Here is a 22,256-nt window from a genome sequence, read left to right as displayed (position 1 = left end):
GGTCAAAAAGATCAAGGACAACAACCACCCGAGCCACTGCCTTTTCAACCCGCTACCATCCAGAAGGCAAGGTCAGTCTACAGGTGCATCAAAGCTGGGACAGAGAGTCTGAAAAACAGCTTCTATCTCAAGACCAGACGACTGTTAAACAAACATCACTAGCACAGAGAGGTTGTGCCTACATACAGACGTGAAATCATTGACCATTTTAATAAATGGAACACTAGTCACTAATGCCACTTTAATAATGTTTACATATTTTGCATTACTCATCTCATATGTATATACTGTATTCTATATTGCATCTTAGCCTATGCTGCGCTGTCATTGCTCATCCATATTCTTGTTACATTCCTTTACTTAGATGGTTGTGTATTAGGTATTTGTGAAATTGTTAGATATTGCTGCACTGTCGGGAACTATAAGCACAAGCATTTAGCTACACTCGCAATAACATCTGCTAACCATGTGTATGTGACCAATACAAATTGATTTGGTAAGCATATTTGGCCTTGTGTTTTAAGTTATTGTCCTACTGAAAGGTGAATTTGTGTCTGTTGGAAAGCAGACAACCAGGTTTTCCTCTAGGATTATTTTTATTCTAAACTACCTAGTCCTTGCCAATGACAAGCATTCCCATAACATGATGTAGCCACCACCATGCTTGAAAATATGAAGCGTGGTACTCAGTGATGTGTTTGCCCCAAACATAAAGCTTTGTATTTAGGTCATACATTTCTTTGCCACATTTTTTGCAGTTTTACTTTAATGCCTTATTGCAAACAAGATGCATGTTTTGTACAGGATTCCTACTTTTCACTGTCAATAGGTTAGTATTGTGGAGTAACTACAATGTTGTTTTCATCAAGGACCTCTGTTCTTTGCTCCATTCATCTTTCCCTCTATTCGGACTAGTCTTCTAGTCCCTGCCGCTGAAAAACACCCCACAGCATGATGCTGCCACCACCATGCTTCACCGTTGGGATGGTGCCAGGTTTCCCCCAGACCTGACGCTTGGCATTCAGGCCAAAGACTTCAATCTTGGTTTCATCACAACAGAGAATCTTGTTTCTCATTGTCTGAGGGTCCATAGGTGCCTTTTGGCAAATTCCAAGCGGGCTTGTCATCTGCCCTGAGGAGTGGCTTCCATCTGGCCACTACCTTAAAGGCCTGATTGGTAGAGTGCTGCAGAGATGTCCAATCAATTGAATTTACCATAGGTGGACTCCAATCAAGTTGTAGAAACATCTCAAGGATGATCAATGGAAACAGGATGCACCTGAGCTAAATTTCAAGTCTAATAGCTAAAGGTCTGAATACTTAAGGTATCCGTTTGAGATTTTTGATACATTTGCAAAAAATATATCTAAAAAATAGTTTTTGTTTTGTTATTATGGGGTATTGTGTGTAGATTGAAGATATTTGATTATTTAATCAATTATAGACCAATGCTGTGACGTAACAAAAATAAAATGGAAGGGGTCTGAATACTTTCCGAATGCACTGTATTTAGGCTCGTCATAACAAAGGGGTTAATACTTATTGACTCGAGACATTTCAGCTTTTCATTTTGTATTAATTTGTAAAAACATCATTTCACTTTGATATTATAGGGTATTGTGTTTAGGCCAGTGACACAAAATCTAAATTTAATCAATTTAAACTCAGGCTGTAACAACAAAATGTGGACAGGTTAAGAAGGGGTGTGAATACTTTCTCTAGGCACTGTAATTCCTGCAGGTCTTACCCAGCAGGATCTGTAGAGTATTGGTGTGAAGCTCCAGGGCTTCCATTTGCTGCTCCATCACATCCATCTTCTCTGTGTCCTGGTTGTAGTAGCTGTACACACACGAGTAGGCCAGCACCTACATGGCAGAGTCAGGCAAGGGATCCATGTTAGTCATATATTTTAAATGCTGAAAAGGTTCATCATGAATAGGGCTCTTGAGGTGACCGTATTACCGCCACACTGGCAGTCATGACCGCAGTAAAACGCCATGTGACCGTTGAGTCAAGGTTATCTCCTCTTATGCACTCTGGACATGCATCGGTAGTACTCAACAAACTAACGTCCATAAGGTCACTAATGGCCTGGTACTCAGTGCTCAATTGTCCCTCTAACATCAATGAAAATGCCATCAAACACTCATCAAAACATTATTGTGCTTTCTTTTTTTTCTACACTTGGCTTATTGGCTGAAGCAGTGGAAAACATGGTCGTTGTGGATGTTGTTTCAAAGACTAACAACGAAATGGACAGCGCTTTCTAATGTGATGATTCATAAAAATAAAAAAACATATGCATACTCGAGCTTATCCATACACAGGCCTATAATATGTGTCCAAGCCTGAAAAAACATTGAATTAAAATAATGATTGTTCCATTATACAATACATAGCATACCGCATATTACACATGACAGAAAAATATTTTAAACTGACTTAAGATGTTTGTTTGAAAATTGGTCTGGGCTACATGCCAAAATTAAAATTCTAGCAATTGCCTTTGAGTGTGGACTGTATTTTGCATACTGGATGGACTGGTTACCTTATTCTACACTCCAAACTTTCTAACCATGAGTCTGGGAGAGAACGTATAGGCCTAGGAGATGCTATTGATTCATCAATTGTGCAGGGCGACTTAAGAGTTAGCCCACAATTATAGTGAATTTGTATCTCACAATTTGAATCTCACCGCCGTCCGTTTCCATCTCTCTGTATCCTTCATTCCTTTCTCGAACATGCAGACAGAGGGGCTGGCAACAGTTCAATGAAATAGCCTGTTTTTCGTTGTGATTTTTTAATTTTTACTATCAATGTTCATGAAAAGATTTGACTTGGTTTCCCAAATGAAGCACTGGGAAGCTGCAGGAACAGAGTTTTAGAGTCCATGGTATACAGAGTTTGGGCAGAACATCACCTGTCGTGCAGCAAGAGGCTGCATGCTCCACAAAAACAGTAGTTGATGCATGGAGTGAAATTACCCGTCATGATTGAAAAACGAACCGGTGGGAAAGCGGCCTCCATTCGCTATTCGAGTGCATACAGACTACATCTTACTTCCCCTGCCCATTAATGGGCCATTCTAAATCTAAACACATTTAGCATATTAGTAAAGATGGGATTAACTTGAGAACAACATGTGCAGCCTGAGGCAAGGAACAGAGCGCAAGCTTTTTTTGTGACTTTCCCAAAACATCAATAGCCTATAGTGTCACCATGCAGCCCATATACATTTTGATTTCTAAGACCGTCTAAGATTTATTCTCAACAAAAATATACACGCAACTTGTAAAGTGTTGGTCCCATGTTTCATGAGCTGAAATGAACAATCCCAGAAATGTTCCATATGCACAAAAATATTATTTGTCAAATGTGCACAAATTTGTTTACATTCCCCGTTAGTGAGCATTTCTCCTTTGCCAAGATAATCCATCCATCTGACAGGTGTGGCATATCAAGAAGCTGATTAAACAAGCATGATCATTACACAGTACGCACCTTCTGCTGGGGACAATAAAAGGCCACTCTAAAATGTACAGTTTTGTCACCCAACACAATGCCACAGATGTCTCAAGCTGAGGGAGCGTGCAATTGGCATGCTGACTACAGGAATGTCCACCAGAGCTGTTGCCAGACAATTGAACGTTGATTTCTCTTCCACAATCTGACTCCAATGTTATTTTAGAAAATTTGGCAGTATGTCTAACCGGCATCACAACTGCAGACCACGTGTAACCACACCAGCCCAGGACCTCCATATCCGGCTTCATCACCTGCGGGACTGTCTGAGACCGGCCACCCGGACAGCTGATGAAACTGTGGGTTTGCACAACCGAAGAATTTCCACACAACTGTCAGAAATCATCTCATGGAAGCTCATCTGCGTGCTCATCGATCTTACCAGGGTCTTGACCTGACTGTAGTTTGGCGTCATAACCGACTTCAGTGGGAAAATGCTCACCGTCGATGGCCACTAGCACGCTGGAGAAGTGTGCTCTTTACAGATTAATCCCGGTTTCAACTGTACCAGGCAGATGGTAGACAGCACGCATTGATATCAACGAGTGCCCCATGGTGGCCAGTGGGTTTATGGTATGGGCAGGCATAAGCTACGGACAACAAACAATTGCATTTTATCGATGGCAATTTGAATTCAGAGATACTATGACAAGATCGTGTTATTCATCTGCCGCCATCACCTCATGTTTCAGCATGATAATGCACGGCCCCATGTTGCAAGGATCTGTACACAATTGCTGGAAGCTGAAAATGTCCCAATTCTTCCATGGCCTGCATACTCACCACGTCATCCATTGAGCCTGTTTGGGATGCTCTGGATCAACGTTTACGACAGCATGTGCCAGTTCCCGCCAATATCCAGCAACTTCACACAGCCATTGAAGAGGAGTGGGACAACATTCCACAGGCCACAATCAACAGCCTGAGCGAAGGAGATGTGTCGCACTCAATGAGGCAAATGGTGGTTATACCAGATACTGACTGGTTGTCTGATCCATGCCCCTACATTTTTTGAAGTATCTGTGACCAACAGATGCACATCTGTATTCCCAGTCATGGGAAATCCATAGATTAGGGCCTAATGAATGATCTAAATTACCTAATTATCTAAATCGACTGATTTCTCTGTATGAACTGTAACTCGGTAAAATATTTGACATTGTTGCATTTATATTTTTGTTCAGCAACTAAAGTGGCAAACTCAATCTAGAGTACAGGACCGGTTTCAAATGATCACTTTTATGCATATGTGCACTCACACCAGAATGGGACAAATACTGTTTATATTTTATTCAGATAAGTTCAATTATATTCTTCTTACTATAAAATCATAGAATATAAAACAACAGCATCCGACTGAAGCATATCTTGTCTGCTTAATGAACAAGCCTACATACAGCCTATGGCATGGTGCATAGATAACATATACTAGGCCAACTCCTATTCTGTTATTCTAAAATACATGTTCTTCATATCATAATGTTTCTTTACACCTGCCTAAAATAAAGGATATATTGTGATGGTGTATATTAAATTGATTTATTATACTTTTTTAAATGTCAATGTTCCAATAGCGTGCATGGTGATTGGTGATTGCGTGGTGATTGCTTAAATGTCTCTACCGATTGGACAGTTATTTTCAAATGATTTTACTACCTCTTACCTTGCGCGCTTGAGCGAGGACTTTGCAGGCATCAATAACAAACGTCAACGACTTCATTTGCAGGGCTTCATTGATGGAGGAGACTTTGCTCTCTAGATTGATGGCAAAGTCCTTGGCTTGGTTGTGGAAAGTGCATCTCTCGTTGTAGTCTTGGAACTTCTTTTCCTGCCTTGCTGCTTTACTCACCTGCAGTCAGAAAAAAAGTGGATCACTGCATTGGATCACCCCCCCCCCCCCCCATGATTATCCACATAAATGTAGAAGTGTTGAGAAACATTCTATTCTTAGTCACAATAAAAGTGACTCCAAAATGAGAAAACACATTATTCCCCATTCAGTTCCCATTGGGCAAAATATAATCAAAACGCAACCAAAAACTGCAAATGCATCCAACAAGTTTGTACAAGCTTGATGTAGTCATTAAGTGAAAAGACAAAATACTAAACCGTTGACTCCTTTAATACAGTAAGCAAATTAGTCCAAATACTTGACCTCCTCAAATGGGGGGGACAAGATAGTGCCTTCAAAAAGTATTCAGACCCCTTTTCCTCAATCTACACACAATACCCCATTAGGACAAAGCAAAAACAGGTTGTTAGAAATGTTTGCTCATTTATAATAAAAAATGAAACACCACATTTACATAAGTATTCAGACCCTTTACTCAGTACTTTGTTGAAGCACATTGGCAGCGATTACAGCATCGAGTCTTCTTGGGTATGATGCTACAAGCTTGACACACCTGTATATGGGGAGTTTCTCCCATTCTTCTCTGCAGATCCTCTCAAGCTCTGTCAGGTTAGATGGGGAGCGTCACTGCACAGCTATTTTCAGATTTCTCCAGAGATGTTAGATCGGTTAAAGTTCCGGCTCTGGCTGGGCCACTCAAGGACATTCAGAGGCTTGTCCTGTGTGCTTAGGGTCGCTGTGTGCTTAGGGTCGCTGTCCTGTTGGAAGGTGAACCTTTGCCCCAGTCTGAGGTCCTGAGCACACTGGAGCAGGTTTTCATCAAGGATCTCTGTACTTTGCTCTGTTCATCTTTGCCTCGATCCTGACTAGTCTCCCAGTCCCTGCTGCTAAAAAACATCCCCACAACATGATGCTTCCACCATCATGCTTCACCGTAGGGATGGTGCCAGATTTCCTCCAGACCTGACGCTTGGCATTCAGGCCAAAGATTCCAATCTTGGTTTCAACAGACCAGAGAATCTTTAGGGCTGTTGTGCCTTTTACTGAGGAGTGGCCTACGTCGGGCCACTCTACCAGAGAGGCCTGTTAGGTGGAGTTCTGCAGAGATGGTTGTCCTTCTGGAAGTTTCTCTCATCTCCACAGAGGAACTCTAGAGCTCTGTCAAAGTGACCATTGGGTTCTTGGTCACTTCCCTGACCAAGGCCCTCCCCCCCTCATTGCTCAATTTGGCCGTGTGGCCAGCTCTAGGAAGAGTCTTGGTTGTTCCAAATGTCTTCCATTTAAGAAGGATGTAGGCCACTGTGTTCTTGGGGACCTTCAATGTAGCAGAATTGTTTTTGTACCCTTCCCCTGATCTGTGCCTCAATAAAATCCTGTCTCGGTGCTCTACGGACAATTCCTTCGACCTCAAGGCCTTGTTTTTGCTTTGACATGCACAGTCAACTGTGGGACCTTATATAGACAGGTGTGTGCCTTTCCAAATCATGTCCAATCAATTGAATTTACCACCAGGTGGACTCCAATCAAGGATGATCAATGGAAACAGGATGCCTCTAAGCTCCATTTTGAGTCTCATAGCAAAGGGTCTGAATTCTTATGTAAATAAGGTATCTGTTTATTATTTAGTTTTACATATCTAAAAACAAGTTTTCCCTTTGTCATTATGGGGTATTGTGTATAGACTGCGAAGGATGTTTTATTTATTTAATCAATTTCAGAGGAAGGCTGTAAACGTAACAAATGTGGAAAAGGTCAAGGGGCCTGAATACTCTCCGAAGGCACTGTACATAAAGTGCTTTCATTTCTAAACGGTAAAACAGATATGTATGAAAATACCCTCAAATAAAAAGGTGACATTCTGTAAAGTGTCCTCATGAAACATTTGACCAAATCCAAAATGGTGGGGTACAGAGCCAAATAAAAAATTCACTGTCCAAATACATATGGAGGGGAAACCCTTTGCATTTGTACAAAATCGTATGAAGCACAAACTTAACTTAATCAAGTCAATTGGAATTACCATAGCTGAGCAGTTGAAGTAATCTTTGTGGGTTGGTTTCCATGGCTTGAGACACCTCCAGCAAAATCCATGGTTACATTTGGCACAAGTCATACTGAAAAAAATGTTTTGACACTGAGTGGCAGTAACAGTGATGCCTAGAAATCCCTACAACATACTTCTGGTAAACCATGAAATGGTTTGATGGGAATCGACAGAGAACAAACAGGGCTGAGGATTGAAACGGGTCCAGTGGCTTTACACTTACTGTAGGCACCCTTCGTTCTTCTCGATCTGGGCCTGGCAGCTGGGGCAGCGTTTGGAGATGAGTTTGGCAAGGTGCTTACTCTGAGCTTCCATGGTCATACCCTCGTAGTAGCCACCATCATCTATCCACTGGGACATGTGACTACAGCTGGCTGGGTAGTGAGCCTGGGGAGATAGTGGAGGTTAAGAAATCAGCATAAATCTATACTCTATGCTTACTTGTCTCTATGAACAAAATACTGTATGTACTAGATAGATTTACACTACACCAAGTCTGATGGGTATCCGTACAAATATGGATTTCTAATTCAATGCCATAGAAGTAAAAAAAAAAGGACAATTAAACCACATGAATGAGGACAGGAGACGTGTATAACAGCTCAGTGCTAACCTCTGGGAAGTTGCAGCTGAAGCAGGAGGACCAGCAGCACTTTGAGCAGGTGCCCATGCTGCCAATGTTCTCCCTGCACAGGATCTGGTCACAGCCCAAGGGGTTGGTGCACCAGGTCAGGTTGGAGCAGCACTCCACATAGCCCCGGAGGAGAGCGTTCTCATACTGGGGAGAAACAGAGGACAGGAGCCTCAGAGGATGGATAGGCCCTACTGTTTTAAACTCACGATCAGCAAACATGTAAAACTGGACAGACATAACTTTATGGGTTTATATACAGTGCATGAAGTATTTTTTGTTACGTTAGAGCCTTATTCTAAAATGGATTATATAAGTAAAAATGCTCAATCTACACACAATACCCCATAATGACAAAACAAAAACAGGTTGAGAAATTTTTGCAAATTTATAAAAATCAAAAACAGAAATACCTTATTTACATAAGTATTCAGACCTTCTCCTATGATACTCGAAATTGAGCTCAGCTGCATCCTGTTTCCATGGATCATCCAGTGCATGTCAGAGCAAAAACCAAGCCATGAGGTCAGGACAGGATTGTGTCGAGACACAGATCTGGGGAAGGGTACCAAAAAAATTCTGCAGCATTGACGGTCCTCCGTCATTCTTAAATGGAAGTTTGCAACCACCAAGACTCTTCCTAGAGCTGGCCGCCCGGCCAAACTGAGCAATCGGGGATAAGGGCCTTGGTCAGGGAGGTGACCAAGAACCCAATGGTCAATCTGACAGAGCTCCAGAGTTTCTCTGTGGAGATGGAAGAACCTTCCAGAAGGACCAACATCTCTGCAGCACTCCACCAATCAGGCCTTTATGGTAGAGTGGCCAGACAAAAGCCACTCCTCAGTGAAGGCACGACAGCCGACTTGGAGTTTTCCAAAAGGCACCTAAAGACTCTCAGAACATGAGAAACAAGATTCTCTGGTCTGATGAAACCAATATGCAACACTTTGGCCTGAATGCAAAGTGTCACATTTGGAAGGAACCTGGCACCATCCTAACGGTGAAGCATGGTGGTGGCAGCATCATGCTGTAGGGATGTTTTTCAGCGGCAGGAAGACTTCTCAGGATCAAGGGAAAGATGAACGGAGTTAAGTATGGCAAGATCCTTGATGAAAACATGATCCAGAGCGCTTAGGAAATCAGACTGTGGAAAAGGTTCACCTTCCAACAGGACAACGACCCTAAGCAAACAGCCAAGACAACACAGGAGTGACTTCGGGACAAGTCTCAATGTCCTTGAGTGGCCCAGCCAGGGCCCGAACCCAATCAAACATCTCTGGAGAGACCTGAAAATAGCTGTGCAAGATGCTCCCCATCCAACCTGACAGATCTTAAGAGGATTTGCAGATAAGAATGGGAGAAACTCCCTGAATACTTTACAAATTCACTTTAAGTGTGATGCTCTCGTGTGTGTGTGTGTGTGTGTGTGGGGGGGGGGGGGGGTGCAGACCTTGGCGATGGTGTCCTTGTTGGTCAGGATGTTGAAGAAGAACTGAGAAGTAGGTTGTGCTCGGCAGTCTGTTATTGGACAGTTGCAGTTCATCACCAGGTTCTGCTCAATTCTGGCCGTGAGGTACTCCTGCCAGCAAGACTAGGAAGAAAAAATAAATCATTATGAAATGGGAGTCCTGTGACAAACTGTTCACATATAAATTAATAAATTAGGAGCAGATGTTCCGACTCAACATGAACAGTCTAATTCATCCTTAAAGCAGCAATCAGCAGTTGAAATAATAACAAAGCTCCCTCACCCCGGTTTCAGGTAAAAAGCTGAGGGATGGGGTTGGAGAAATCTAACCGCTCAAATTTATAGACCGAGCTATCCATGAAGGGACTGACCATCCATGATATCAAATTTGTAGTTTAAACCATGCTTTAAGGCTGTAGTGTTTGTTTACAAACATTGTAAAACAATCTTATACACTGCTCAAAAAAATAAAGGGAACACTAAAATAACACATCCTAGATCTGAATGAATGAAATATTCTTATTAAATACTTTTTTCTTTACATAGTTGAATGTGCTGACAACAAAATCACACAAAAATGATCAATGGAAATCAAATTTATCAACCCATGGAGGTCTGGATTTGGAGTCACACTCAAAATTAAAGTGAAAACCCACACTACAGGCTGGTCCAACTTTGATGTAATGTCCTTAAAACAAGTCAAAATGAGGCTCAGTAGTGTGTGTGGCCTCCACGTGCCTGTATGACCTCCCTACAACGCCTGGGCATGTTCCTGATGAGGTGGCGGATGGTCTCCTGAGGGATCTCCTCCCAGACCTGGACTAAAGCATCCGCCAACTCCTGGACAGTCTGTGGTGCAACGTGGCGTTGGTGGATGGATTCGAGACATGATGTCACAGATGTGCTTAATTGGATTCAGGTCTGGGGAACGGGCGGGCCAGTCCATAGCATCAATGCCTTCCTCTTGCAGGAACTGCTGATACACTCCAGCCACATGAGGTCTAGCATTGTTTTGCATTAGGAGGAACCCAGGGCCAACCGCACCAGCATATGGTCTCACGAGGGGTCTGAGGATCTCATCTCGGTACCTAATGGCAGTCAGGCTACCTCTGGCGAGCACATAGAGGGCTGTGCGGCCCCCCAAAGAAATACCACCCCACACCATGACTGACCCACCGCCAAACCGGTCATGCTGGAGGATGTTGCAGGCAGCAGAACGTTCTCCACGGCGTCTCCAGACTCTTGTCACGTCTGTCACATGTGCTCAGTGTGAACCTGCTTTCATCTGTGAAGAGCACAGGGCGCCAGTGGCGAAATGCCAAACGTCCTGCACGGTGTTGGGCTGTAAGCACAAACCCCACCTGTGGACGTCAATCTCCATAGACAAACATAGGCAGTAGAATGGGCCGTACTGAATAGCTCAGTGACTTTCAACGTGGCACCGTCATGGGATGCCGCCTTTCCAACAAGTCAGCTCGTCAAATTTCTGCCCTGCTAGAGCTGCCCCAGTCAACTGTAAGTGCCGTTATTGTGAAGTGGAAACGCCTAGGAGCAACAATGGCTCAGCCGCGAAGTGGTAGGCTACACAAGCTCACAGAACGGGAACTCCAAATGCTGAAGCACATAAACATAGTCTGTTCTCGGTTGCAACACTCCATACCAAGTTCCAAACTGCCTCTGGAAGCAACGTCAGCACAAGAACTGTTTGTCGGGAGTTTCATGAAATGGCTTTCCATGGCCGAGCAGCCACACACGCCTAAGATCAACATGCGCAATTCCAAGTGTTGGTTGGCGTGGTGTAAAACTCGCCACCATTGGACTCTGGAGCAGTGGAAAGGCGTTCTCTGGAGTGATGAATCAAGTTCACCATCTGTAGTCCGACCGACGCCAGGAGAACGCTACCTACTTAATGCATAGTGCCAACTAAGTTTGGTGGAGGAGGAATAATGGTCTGGGGCTGTTTTTCATGGTTCGGTCTAGGCCTCTTAGTTCCAGTGAAAGTTAATCCTAATCCGACAGCATACAATGACATTCTAGACGATTCTGTGCTTCCAACTTTGTGGTTAACAGTTTGGGAAGGCCCTTTGCTGTTTCAGCATGACAATTGCCCTGTGCACATAGCGATGTCCATACAGAAATGGGTTTTTGAGATCGGTGTGGAAGAATTTGACTGGCCTGCATATAGCCCTGACCTCAACCCCATTGAACACCTTTGGGATGAATTGGAACGCAGACTGCGAGCTAATATCGCCCAATATCAGTGCCCGACCTCACTAATGCTCGCGGCTGAATGGAAGCAAGTCCCCGCATCAATGTTCCAACATCTAGTGGAAATCCTTCCCAGAAGAGTGGAGGCTGATTTAGCAGCAAAGGGGGGAGAACAACTCCATATTAATAATTAGACAATCAGGTGTCCACATACTTTGTTGTGTATTTCTCTATCTCACTTCAAATAATGTGGGGGGAAAAAATCTAAAACATGTTTTCACTTTGTCATTATGGGGTATTGTGTATAGATGGGATGGGAAAATATATATTAAATCCATTTTGATTTCAGGCTGTAACAAAATGTATGAATACTTTGTGAAGGCAAGAATAAATGGGTACATTCATTTCTAAGTTTTAAAAAAATTATATAGCAACTTCAAAATGTCCCTTTAAAGCATCTATACAAGATTAAACTAGTTTAAAGTTAGAAAAGGATTAGAAAAATCTGTAAAGTGACAGACCCGGCAGCAGTAGTGCATGCAGCAGAGGGTGGGAACGGGCTCTGCCTCCCCTGTTTGAGAGATGAGGCACACAGGGCAGCTGGACACAGGGCTGGGGGGTGGCTGGGGGTTCCAGCCCTTCAGCCCAGCAGCCATAACCAGGGAGTCTGGGTCGTCTGTGTAGCGCTGGATTAGCACATCCATGTTCCACTTGCAGTGGACCAGCAGGTGCTCAGCCCGGTCTAGGTCCAGAGTCAGGGTGCCAGAGACCTGCTGCACTGTGCGCTGCATCAGCTGCCGGACCTCCTCCTGGTTCATAGTCCGGCCCATGGACAACAGGACAGCCTCCAGGACCCCGTCTTCCACACTCTGAGGGGCTGCAAAGATGCCTTCCAGGCTGGAGGAAAAGACACAGCGGGTCACAAGAGGTAAGTGACATCTATGGAAATCTTAACCTCTAAACGTTGGAAATACTCTCATTTCAGAGAACAAGCATTTGTCATTAGTAACAGTGCGTCATAATAACATCCTTATGGAAAGCAGAGCTTGTAATTATCAGGTTAGTAGTTTCTGTGATTTTAACAGCAAAACGTTGTAGACACAAATTGTGGTATCTTTATTAAAAAAGATCACCCCACACAGCATTTCTATATTTCTGTATTATACCCACACAAAATAAGAAAGCAACACCTCCCGGGTGGCGCAGTGGTTAAGGGCGCTGCGCCACCAGAGACTCTGGGTTCACGCCCAGGCGCTGTCGCAACCGGCCGCAACCGGGAGGTCCGTGGGGCGATGCACAATTGGCCTAGCGTCGTCCGGGTTAGGGAGGGTTTGGCAGGTAGGGAAATCCTTGTCTCATCGCGCACCAGCGGCGGGCCGGGCACAGTGTGCGTTAACCAAGGTTGCCAGATGCACAGTGTTTCCTCCGACACATGGGTGCGGCTGGCTTCCGGGTTGGAGGGCGCTGTGTTAAGAAGCAGTACGGCTTGGTTGGGTTGTGTATCGGAGGACTTTCAACCTTCATCTCTCCCGAGCCCGTAAGGGAGTTGTAGCGATGAGACAAGAACAATTGGATACCACCAGAAAAAGGGGTACAAAAATAAAATATTTAAAAAATAAGAAAGCAACAAACATGGTTCAAAGTTAAAATGTTCTTTATTATTTATATTAATAGAACATTCACCAGCATCTTTTGACTGTTTCTCAACATATGGCATAACAGGCTAGATATTTTTTGTGTTGCATGTATTAGAGCCATGGGTTTCTTTGAAGGTAATGGCTTAAATAAACAGCATCAGTGGTCAATGGTCATCCTGTATGTGAAATGACTGACATTGCCATTCAGCCACAGTTTAGGTCAATGTGTATTTAAAAGCTCAACTAGGACAAAGAACAAGTACATATGGCACAAATAAGTGCTGTAATGTCAGGGCTGAAGACCTCAACCCAATTGGTTAGCTATTAAAGCATTTATGCAATGGCTATAGCAGACAGACATATACATGGAAAAGAATGCCTGTTAGTAATTATTCTACTCTCCTTCCCTACAATTTAAAAACAAAGAACTTGCCCTGAGATAAAGAATCAACCGAGAGGCCACACCAGCAATCTACATTAAAAACCCTTCCCCCACTAGGTCAAGGGTCGTCCGCACACCTGATGTCAGCGTTGCTGCTGCTGGGGTTATTCTTCAGCTCTGCCTTGCTGAAGGAGAAATGCGCCTGGCCCTTCTGGGGAGTGGAGGGGTCTTCAGGCAGGAACTCCACGATGTGGGGGCTGTCCTCATTGCGCCTGATGTAGCCCTTGCTGATGACGTGCATGACACAGGACAACACGTCTGTAGTGCTGCAGCTGAAACGCACCGAGCCTGGGGAATGAGTCACCTCCCGCTTCTGACACGTCTCCAACACCTGAGGGAGGACAAGGGATAAAATAAGGGACATAAGACACCCACTGCTAGCTGTCGTTCTCCCCTGAACAAGAATTTGTTCTTAACTGACTTACCTAGTTAAATAAAAGTTAAATAAAATAAAACATAGGATCAGTTGATCATCTCCATTGGTCACACATGAGGGAACAAGGTCTTACTCTGAACACCAGGTTGTCTATGTTCATCTCTTTCTCAGCCTTCATGATCTGGATGACGAGGCAGTAGATGAAGTTCCTCTTCCTCTCCAGCAAGCAGGCAGCGTCCTCGTCCACATTCAGGTAGGTCTGCTTGGGCAGCAGGTAGCAGTAGCTGTGGTTTTCCAAACTCTGAGACAGAGCTTTTATGTTCAACCTCAGGACTCCTATGTGTAGAGCAGGACAAATCCTTACAGTCAGTCCAACTCTACAAACGCCAACAGTAAATTCAAAGCTGTCATGAAAATAACATCTAACTGGGGAACAATTCAGGGGATGGAATCTTTTTTTGTAAAAAATTGCTGGATTGGAGGGATCCACAGTAGCTCCATAGAATGCATTTGTGAAAGGCTCAGAGAAAGAACTAGCCGGGGAAAGACCGAGCGGGAGCTCACCATTCACAAGATTGTCGTCAGGGCTGTCTGTGGTGAGAATGCCCTTCTCTGCAGTGAGGGGAGACAGTGCATGGGCCAGCACTGTCGGAGAAAGGCCTGTAGCCTGCTGAAGAGCCTCCACAGATACATCCTGAAAATAACAACAGGAGGTAGTTTAGTGTTCATTTAAAAAATGACATTCTTAAACTCAATTTCCCCATCGCACTGCGCTTCCCCCATCTAGTTACCGGTTGGTGGTTGAACTGTAGGAGGATGTACATCTGCAGGGTGGAGACGTAGAGAGTGCAGGAGCCATAGTGCAGCTCTGCATGGCCCAGCCAGGTCCACTGTAGACGCCGGGGCTTACTGTGGGTCAGATTGTACATGCACTGGCCTGCAGACAAAACACACACCAATCAGCTATCTAGCACTTCGTTCTCAAAGATGACATTATAACGGACTGGCTCTGATGGAACTTTGCGAGATTTTGGCTTATGAGAAAGACCTAAAATATACTAAAACAAAAATAAAATGCAACATGCAATACTTTCAAAGATTTGACAGTTCATATAAGTAAATCAGTCAATAGAAATACATTCATTAGGCTTTAATCTATGAATTTCATATGACTGGGCAGGGTGGGTGGGCAGGCTCAGCCAATCAAAGAGATTTCCCCACAAAGGGCTTACATACAGAAATATTCAGTTTCATCAACTGTTTGGGTGGCTGGTCTCAGACAATCCCGCAGGTGAAGAAGCCAGATGAGGTCATGGGCTGGTGTGGTTACACGTGGTCTGCAGTTGTGAGGCCGGTTGCACATATTGCCAAATTCACTAAAACGATGTTCGAGGCGGCTTATGGTATGAGAAATGAACATTCAATTCTCTGGCAACAGCTCTGGTGGAAATTCCTGCAGTCAGCATGCCAATTGCACACTCCTTCAAAACTTGAGACATCTGTGGCATTGTGTTGTGTGAGAAAACTGCACATTTTAGAGTGGCCTTGTGTTGTCCCCAGCACAAGGTGGACCTGTATAATGATCATGCTGTTTAATCAGCTTATTGGAATGACACACCTGTCAGATGGATGATCTTGACAAAGAAGAAATGCTCACCAACAGGGATGTACACATCAGGTTTTGTGTGTGCATATGAAACATTTCTGGGAATATCTATTTCAGCTAAAGAAACATGGGACCAACACTTGACATGTTGCGTTTATATATTTGTTCAGTGTATAATCAATATGAGGAGAGAAACATAAACCCAAAACTTTGTGAAAAGACAGATGACAAAATGGGACTGACTGTTAGAGTAGAAATCTGTGAACTCGGCCAGGTAGGTGGAGAGCTGCTTGGGGAAGTATCTGCTGGAGTTGTCCAGGTAGCAGGGTGAGGAGACTGCCCAGCAGCGAGGAGACAGGACCAGCACCTTCACCTCACTCTCCTCATCAGGCTCGGATGGCTGATCATCCATCATCTGCAGCACAGAAGAATACAACATTTTTGGGAGGTTATGGGTTGGATTCCCAATAGGCCATATAACATAGTAATATGTTGTCATGACTCTCCTGTGAGGATCCAAAGGATCAGATTACAGTGGATCAGCTCTACAGCGCTCCGGGGAGAGGAATGATGTGGGCGTTTTATGACATCTCACGTAGATCTTTAACAATTAGACAGCAGACGATTCCTTTTGGGGCCTAATTTGGGCAAATGGAATGCATCTGTGTTACAGAAGAGTTTGCCACCCAAGAACTTCAACATTAAACCATGGACAATATATTTCAATATCCGAATATTGGGAATGATGAGAGATGGAATATGGAAAATTACTGTATGTTGTGATGTCATTAAAAGTTGCATGAAGACGTTATAACGAAAACATTGTAACTTGAAGAGCTTTCATATGTGTATGTCATGTTTACAAACTTTACATTGTGTGGAAAATATCCAGGATAAAGAATGTTTTTATGACGATAAGATTGTGATTTTAGTTCTCTAACGAGATCATATTGTGATATCTTGACTCGTAACTAGCCACGCCTCAGGGAACCCAGAGAGCATGCCAGCCTGATGTAAACACCTCAATTTTACAAAAAAGGTATAAAGCATTTGAGTTAAGAATTAACATATCAGACTAGAAGGGCCACAAGCTGCAGCTGAGGTCTACGATTAGTCACGACCCCGAAACGCAACATTAGGTTGAAGACAAAGGAACCTCTTAATCATTGCTATGGTTAAGTACTGTATCTAAGAAAGTGAATTTAAGCAGGACCATCCGGTTATTCTCTTCAAATCATTGTTTGTCTACATTGCTCTTATCCCCACTCTGGGATCATCTACACGGCTCAGAAGACCCCTCTTCCAGAACGAGTACAAGTAAACAGACAACTAAGAGAAAGGACATTGTGACATCTCGTGGACAATCAGAGACTTACACCGAGAAACAGATCCCTTCTCACCAAGCAGAACTGCCCACAGAGGCCTGGGCCCAACAGAGACACCCGACGAAGACCTTCAACACGTAAATACATGCATTACTTATTACCCATAAGAACGGCAGTCCAGGGCAAGGTATTAGGGCTATTATAAGTATAGTTTCCAAATGTATCCAAGTGTTGCTTCTCTTTGTCGCTTTCTCGCTCTTTAAATTTAAATCTCCATCTTGTGTAGCCAGTGTCATATTGTATTAGTCCGCTAGGGACTTGTCATCGTGTTAAGTTTTTTTTATCAATAACCTACACCGCGTCTATCATATCTTATCATTTAGCTTCTTAGTAAATAATAAAATCAATGTATTGTATAGTACAGAATGATTAGTAAGACTCAAGTTTGTGCAGATTTACGAAGTCAACAACGTTCAGAATGAAACTGATATGAGGAAATTATTAATTGGTGACTGGTACGATGTCTATATACTCTGGAGTTAATTCGGGAGATTAAACATACATTTCCTGTGGTGCCCCAAATTCCTAATGAGTTAGTTGTTACATGATTAATTTAAATTGAGAAATAACTATTTGATAAATAGCAGTCATCACAATGATAGTCACGTCACGACAATGTGTATGCTGCTTTGGAGTCGGTCATATGTTATATACAGTGAGCTCCAAAAGTTTTGTGACAGTGGCACAGAGTACATTCTGTACTCCAACACTTTGAAATGATACAATGGCCGTGGGGTTAAAGTTCAGACTGTCAGCTTGAAGTTGAAGGTATTTTCATCCATATTGGGTGAACCATTAAGAAATTGGTTTTTGTACATAGTCCACCCATTTTAAACAGATCGAAAGTATTGGGACAAAATCACTTACAGTTGAAGTCAGAAGTTTACATACACTTATGTTGGAGTCATTAAAACTTGTTTTTCAACCACTCCACAAATTTCATGTTAACAAACTGTAGTTTGGGCTAGTCAGTTAGGACATCTACTTTGTGCATGACAAGTAATTTTTCCAACAATTATTTACAGACAGATTATTTCACTTATCACAATTCCAGTGGGTTAGAAGATTACATACACTATGTTGACTAGAAAATTATGTCATGGCTGTAGAAGCTTCTGATAGGCTAATTGACATCATTTGAGTCAATTGGAGGTGTACCTGTGGATGTATTTTAAGGCCTACCTTCAAACTCAGTGCCTCATTGCTTGACATCATGGGGAAATCAAAAGAAATCAGCCAAGATCTCAGAAAGAAATTGTAGACCTCCACAAGTCTGGTTCTTCCTTGGGAGCAATTTCCAAACGCCTGAAGGTACCACGTTCATCTGTACAAACAATAGTACGCAAGTATAAACACCATGGGACCACGCAGCCGTCGTACCGCTCAGGAACGAGACGTGTTCTGTCTCCTAGAGATTGTCGTACCTTGGTGCAAAGAGTGCAAATCAATCCCAGAACAACAGCAAAGGACCTTGTGAAGATGCTGGAGGAAACAAGTACAAAAGTATCTATATCCACAGTAAAACGAGTCCTATTTCGACATAACCTGAAAGGCCGTTAATCAAGGAAGAAGCCACTGCTCCAAAACTGCCCAAAAAGAAGCCAGACTACGGTTTGCAACTGCACATGGGGACAAAGATTGTACTTTTTGGAGAAATATCCTCTGGCCTGATGAAACAAAAATAGAACTGTTATGGCCATAATGACCATTATGTTTGGAGGAACAAGGGGTATGCTTGCAAGCCGAAGAACACCATCCCAACCGTAAAGCACGGGGGTGGCAGCATCATGTTGTACGGGTGCTTTGCTGCAGGAGGGACTGGTGCACTTCACAAAATAGATGGCATCATGAGAAATTAAAATGATGTGGATATATTGTGCAACATCAAGTGTTGCTCTCCACTTTCTGGAGGATCACATTTTGAAATCAGTGGAATTAGAGTATGATAGAGTATGATAGCTAAACACATGGACAAAACACCTGTGTCTGGATGACATCTTCAAACTAAGGGAAACCGTGGTATGGCATTCCTGACAGGGAGACACGTCCATCATGTATGATGTATACAGGTAAGATAGCTAGCTACATTCAGATATTACACGTTTGTAATTTTGACAAAGTGGTTTCATTTCAAGCGAAAGTGTACTGCTAGCAAGCTAGCTAGCGAATGTTAGGTGGCTGATGTTACTTGTTTCCCAGAGACATTTGCTTTTCTAGTTAGAGCCTAATGTTAGCTAGCTAACATTAGACCTGTTTTTTTTTAGCTCCCAGCACTGTGGCACTGTTGGCATGTTGTTCATTGTTGTTTAACTAGCTAATGTTAGCTGGCTGACTCGTTAGCTAACATTATGTGTGTGATATTAAACGTTGTTTACCTAGCTAGGTTCATTGTTTATCTACCTAGCTACCTAGCTATATGTCTTAAGCTAAAGTGTACTGTTAGTTAGCTGGCTAGCTCTCTTGCGGACATTATTATTTGTTTCCCCAGAGCTGTTCATTTTTCTAGTTAGAGCCTAATGTTACATTTACATTTACATTTAAGTCATTTAGCAGACGCTCTTATCCAGAGCAGTACTTTGTTCATTGTTGTTTAACTAGTTCACGTTAGCTGGCTGGCTGGCTCGTTAGCAAACGTTACGTGACGTGTCTACAACACCCGTTGAATATGGCCAGTGTCAGTAAACATCTGCAAAAAAGCATAATGAAATTGTTGCCAGCAGAGCTGGTTAGGCTTTCGTCATGTTGTCCAGAGGTAAACAAATCATCGGCCAGAGCGTCAAGTGTGCGCTCCGCGAGTGAAACGAGATGGGTGGGGCTAGAGTTTAAGAAGGTGTGAATGATGCTGAATGGGAGTAGACAAAAAAGAGCTCATCACTAGATACCAAAACATTCGAAGGTGATTTTCTCAAGACTATACAAGTTGATCAACTTTCAAAGCAAAATTACTTTCTCATTGTTCCTCAAATGCAGTGTATGATATACCATTTGTAGCTCGGAGCCTCTACTTTTATCCAATATAAATACATTTAAAAAATCACATTTTGCTACATAAGACCGAATCCAGGTGGTGAGTCACATTTACACGTAATTGTACCTGATCGTCATCCATTTGTTGAAACCAATTGATCCGTCTCTGGGTAGTCGCTCGATGTAAGGCTCTGGTTTGTCCTTATTTATAGAGCTTCTCTGGTAGTGGAGTGTTTGTTAGAACAAATACTTCAGATGTACCAATGGTTGTCTGTTGGGATTCTCCTTCCCACCTTGTCTTTAGTAAAAAGTTCTAGGACCACTTTTACATGCACAGCTGTAGGCAATGTTTCTGGTTTCCTAGGTGATCTTCACATTCGTGTTGAGGTTGAGAGCTTCCAAGTTTCTAACCATTTCAACGTGTAGAACATGGTCTCACGTCTTTTGGTCTTGCAGTGATCTCAGAGTTTAAACCATTTGTAACGTTCAGCTCGCGCTGTACATCGGCTGGTCTGGTAGTGGTCTCAAGGTTGATTCTTCAGGTTCAGGCTCCCGACCACTTTACACGCCAGCAGCAACCCGGCATGTTTTGGTCTCATAGTTTTAAACCATTTCATAACATTCAGCTCATGCTGTCAGGCATGAAAACGGATTTCTTTCTCAAAAAATGTACGATCCATTGTTAAGGTGTCAAGACCGGCACATCCCCCCTTCCCCTATTCTGTGGGAGAGAGGAGGTCTGGCTATCTTCAAACATATGCCTAGCTAATGGGTCTTTTGATCCACTGTCGGGAGAGTCATGACACTATGGTGAAGCATGGTGGTGGCAGCATCCTGTTATTGGGATGTTTTTCAACACGGCAAGGACTGGGAGACTAGTCAGGATCAAGGGAAAGATAAACGGATACAGAGATTCTAGATGAAAACCTGCTCCAGAGAGGGTTCAGGACCTCAGACTGGGGCGAAGGTTCACCTTTCAACAGGACAATGACCCTAAGCACACAGCTAAGACAACCCAGGAGTGGCTTCGGGACAAGTCATAATGTTCTGGAGTGTCCCAGCCAGAGCCCATACTTGAACCCGATCTAACATCTCTGGAGATACCTGAAAATAGCTGTGCAGTGATGCTCCCCATCCAACCTGACAGAGCTTGAGAGGATGTGCAGAGAAGACTGGGAGAAACTCCCCAAATACAGGTGTGCCAAGCTTGTAGCGTCATACCCAAGAAGACTCGAGGTTGTAATCACTGCTAAAGGTGCCTCAACAAAGTACTGAGTAAATGGTAGGAATACTTACGTAAATGTGACATTTCAGATATTCTTTTTTGTATTTTCTGCAAAAATGTCTAAAAACCTGTTTTTGCTTTGTCATTACAGGGTATTGTGTGTAGCTTGATGAGGGTCTTTAAAAAAAACAATTTTAGAATAATCCTGTAATGTAACAAAATGTGGAAAAATGTATGTATGTTGGTATGTATTTATATAAAAACATTGCAGTGGTGGTTTTTATTCTCTGCTCACCTCCTCGTTGACATCCTGCAGGGTCTTGTCCAGCTGCTGGAGGCGGTAGAGATGGAACTCCTGCTGCAGCTCCTCAGACTCACTGAGATTCTTCAGCATCTGCTGGGGGAAGCGGTTTGGGAAGCAGGTGCCTATCTGCATTATGACAGCAGTCTCCAGCCACACCTTGCTTTGGCCCAGCAGCCTGTCACCGAGGTAGTACCTGTAGAGGAGGGGGATGGAGAAAAGAGACGGATTGAAACTCTAGACAATGTTACCATATGGTCCTTTTATGAATGATAAATGGTCTTAGGGTCGACTCACGGTACAGAACAATTATATTGCAGGTCGGTAACGTTTTAAATCGAGATAATATTATTTGAAAAAATTAGCTTGTTATGTTGAATTGTGTTGCAAATTCTATTATGTGAGCAGTGAGACAGACATAGCCTAGGCTACTAACCACACAGTGAGAGAGTGGAGCAGGGAACTGTCCATTATGTGTGTGGTGTTGTAACATTCCTAAATTGTCCACGTGTAGAGCTTATGTTCCCTTCCACCTCTTGACAATACATTTCAAAGTTTATTTTCCCTGACTCCAAGCTCACATAAAAATGGC

General features: G+C 43.2%; 1 protein-coding gene across 4 annotated transcripts in view; it reads right to left on the bottom strand.

Annotated features, from left to right (window-relative positions):
* LOC124041348 (cullin-9-like) overlaps positions 1–22,256 on the bottom strand; it is a 74,442-nt gene that overhangs the window by 3,736 nt on the left and 48,450 nt on the right. For all 4 annotated transcript variants that reach the window (XM_046358840.1, XM_046358837.1, XM_046358838.1 and 1 more), the window contains 13 exons: positions 21,659–21,860; positions 16,030–16,201; positions 14,972–15,117; positions 14,745–14,874; positions 14,314–14,516; positions 13,882–14,135; positions 12,247–12,622; positions 9,500–9,640; positions 8,032–8,196; positions 7,642–7,805; positions 7,395–7,488; positions 5,186–5,371; positions 1,748–1,865 (listed from right to left, as the gene is read on the bottom strand). In XM_046358840.1, coding sequence (XP_046214796.1) covers positions 1,748–1,865; positions 5,186–5,371; positions 7,395–7,488; positions 7,642–7,805; positions 8,032–8,196; positions 9,500–9,640; positions 12,247–12,622; positions 13,882–14,135; positions 14,314–14,516; positions 14,745–14,874; positions 14,972–15,117; positions 16,030–16,201; positions 21,659–21,860 — 2,351 coding nt within the window. The remainder of the gene's footprint in view (positions 1–1,747; positions 1,866–5,185; positions 5,372–7,394; positions 7,489–7,641; positions 7,806–8,031; positions 8,197–9,499; positions 9,641–12,246; positions 12,623–13,881; positions 14,136–14,313; positions 14,517–14,744; positions 14,875–14,971; positions 15,118–16,029; positions 16,202–21,658; positions 21,861–22,256) is intronic.

This window comes from Oncorhynchus gorbuscha, linkage group LG08 (genome assembly GCF_021184085.1).
Source record: "Oncorhynchus gorbuscha isolate QuinsamMale2020 ecotype Even-year linkage group LG08, OgorEven_v1.0, whole genome shotgun sequence".
In the NCBI taxonomy this organism is placed as follows: domain Eukaryota; kingdom Metazoa; phylum Chordata; class Actinopteri; order Salmoniformes; family Salmonidae; genus Oncorhynchus; species Oncorhynchus gorbuscha.
This window is presented reverse-complemented; position numbering and strand designations above follow the sequence as displayed.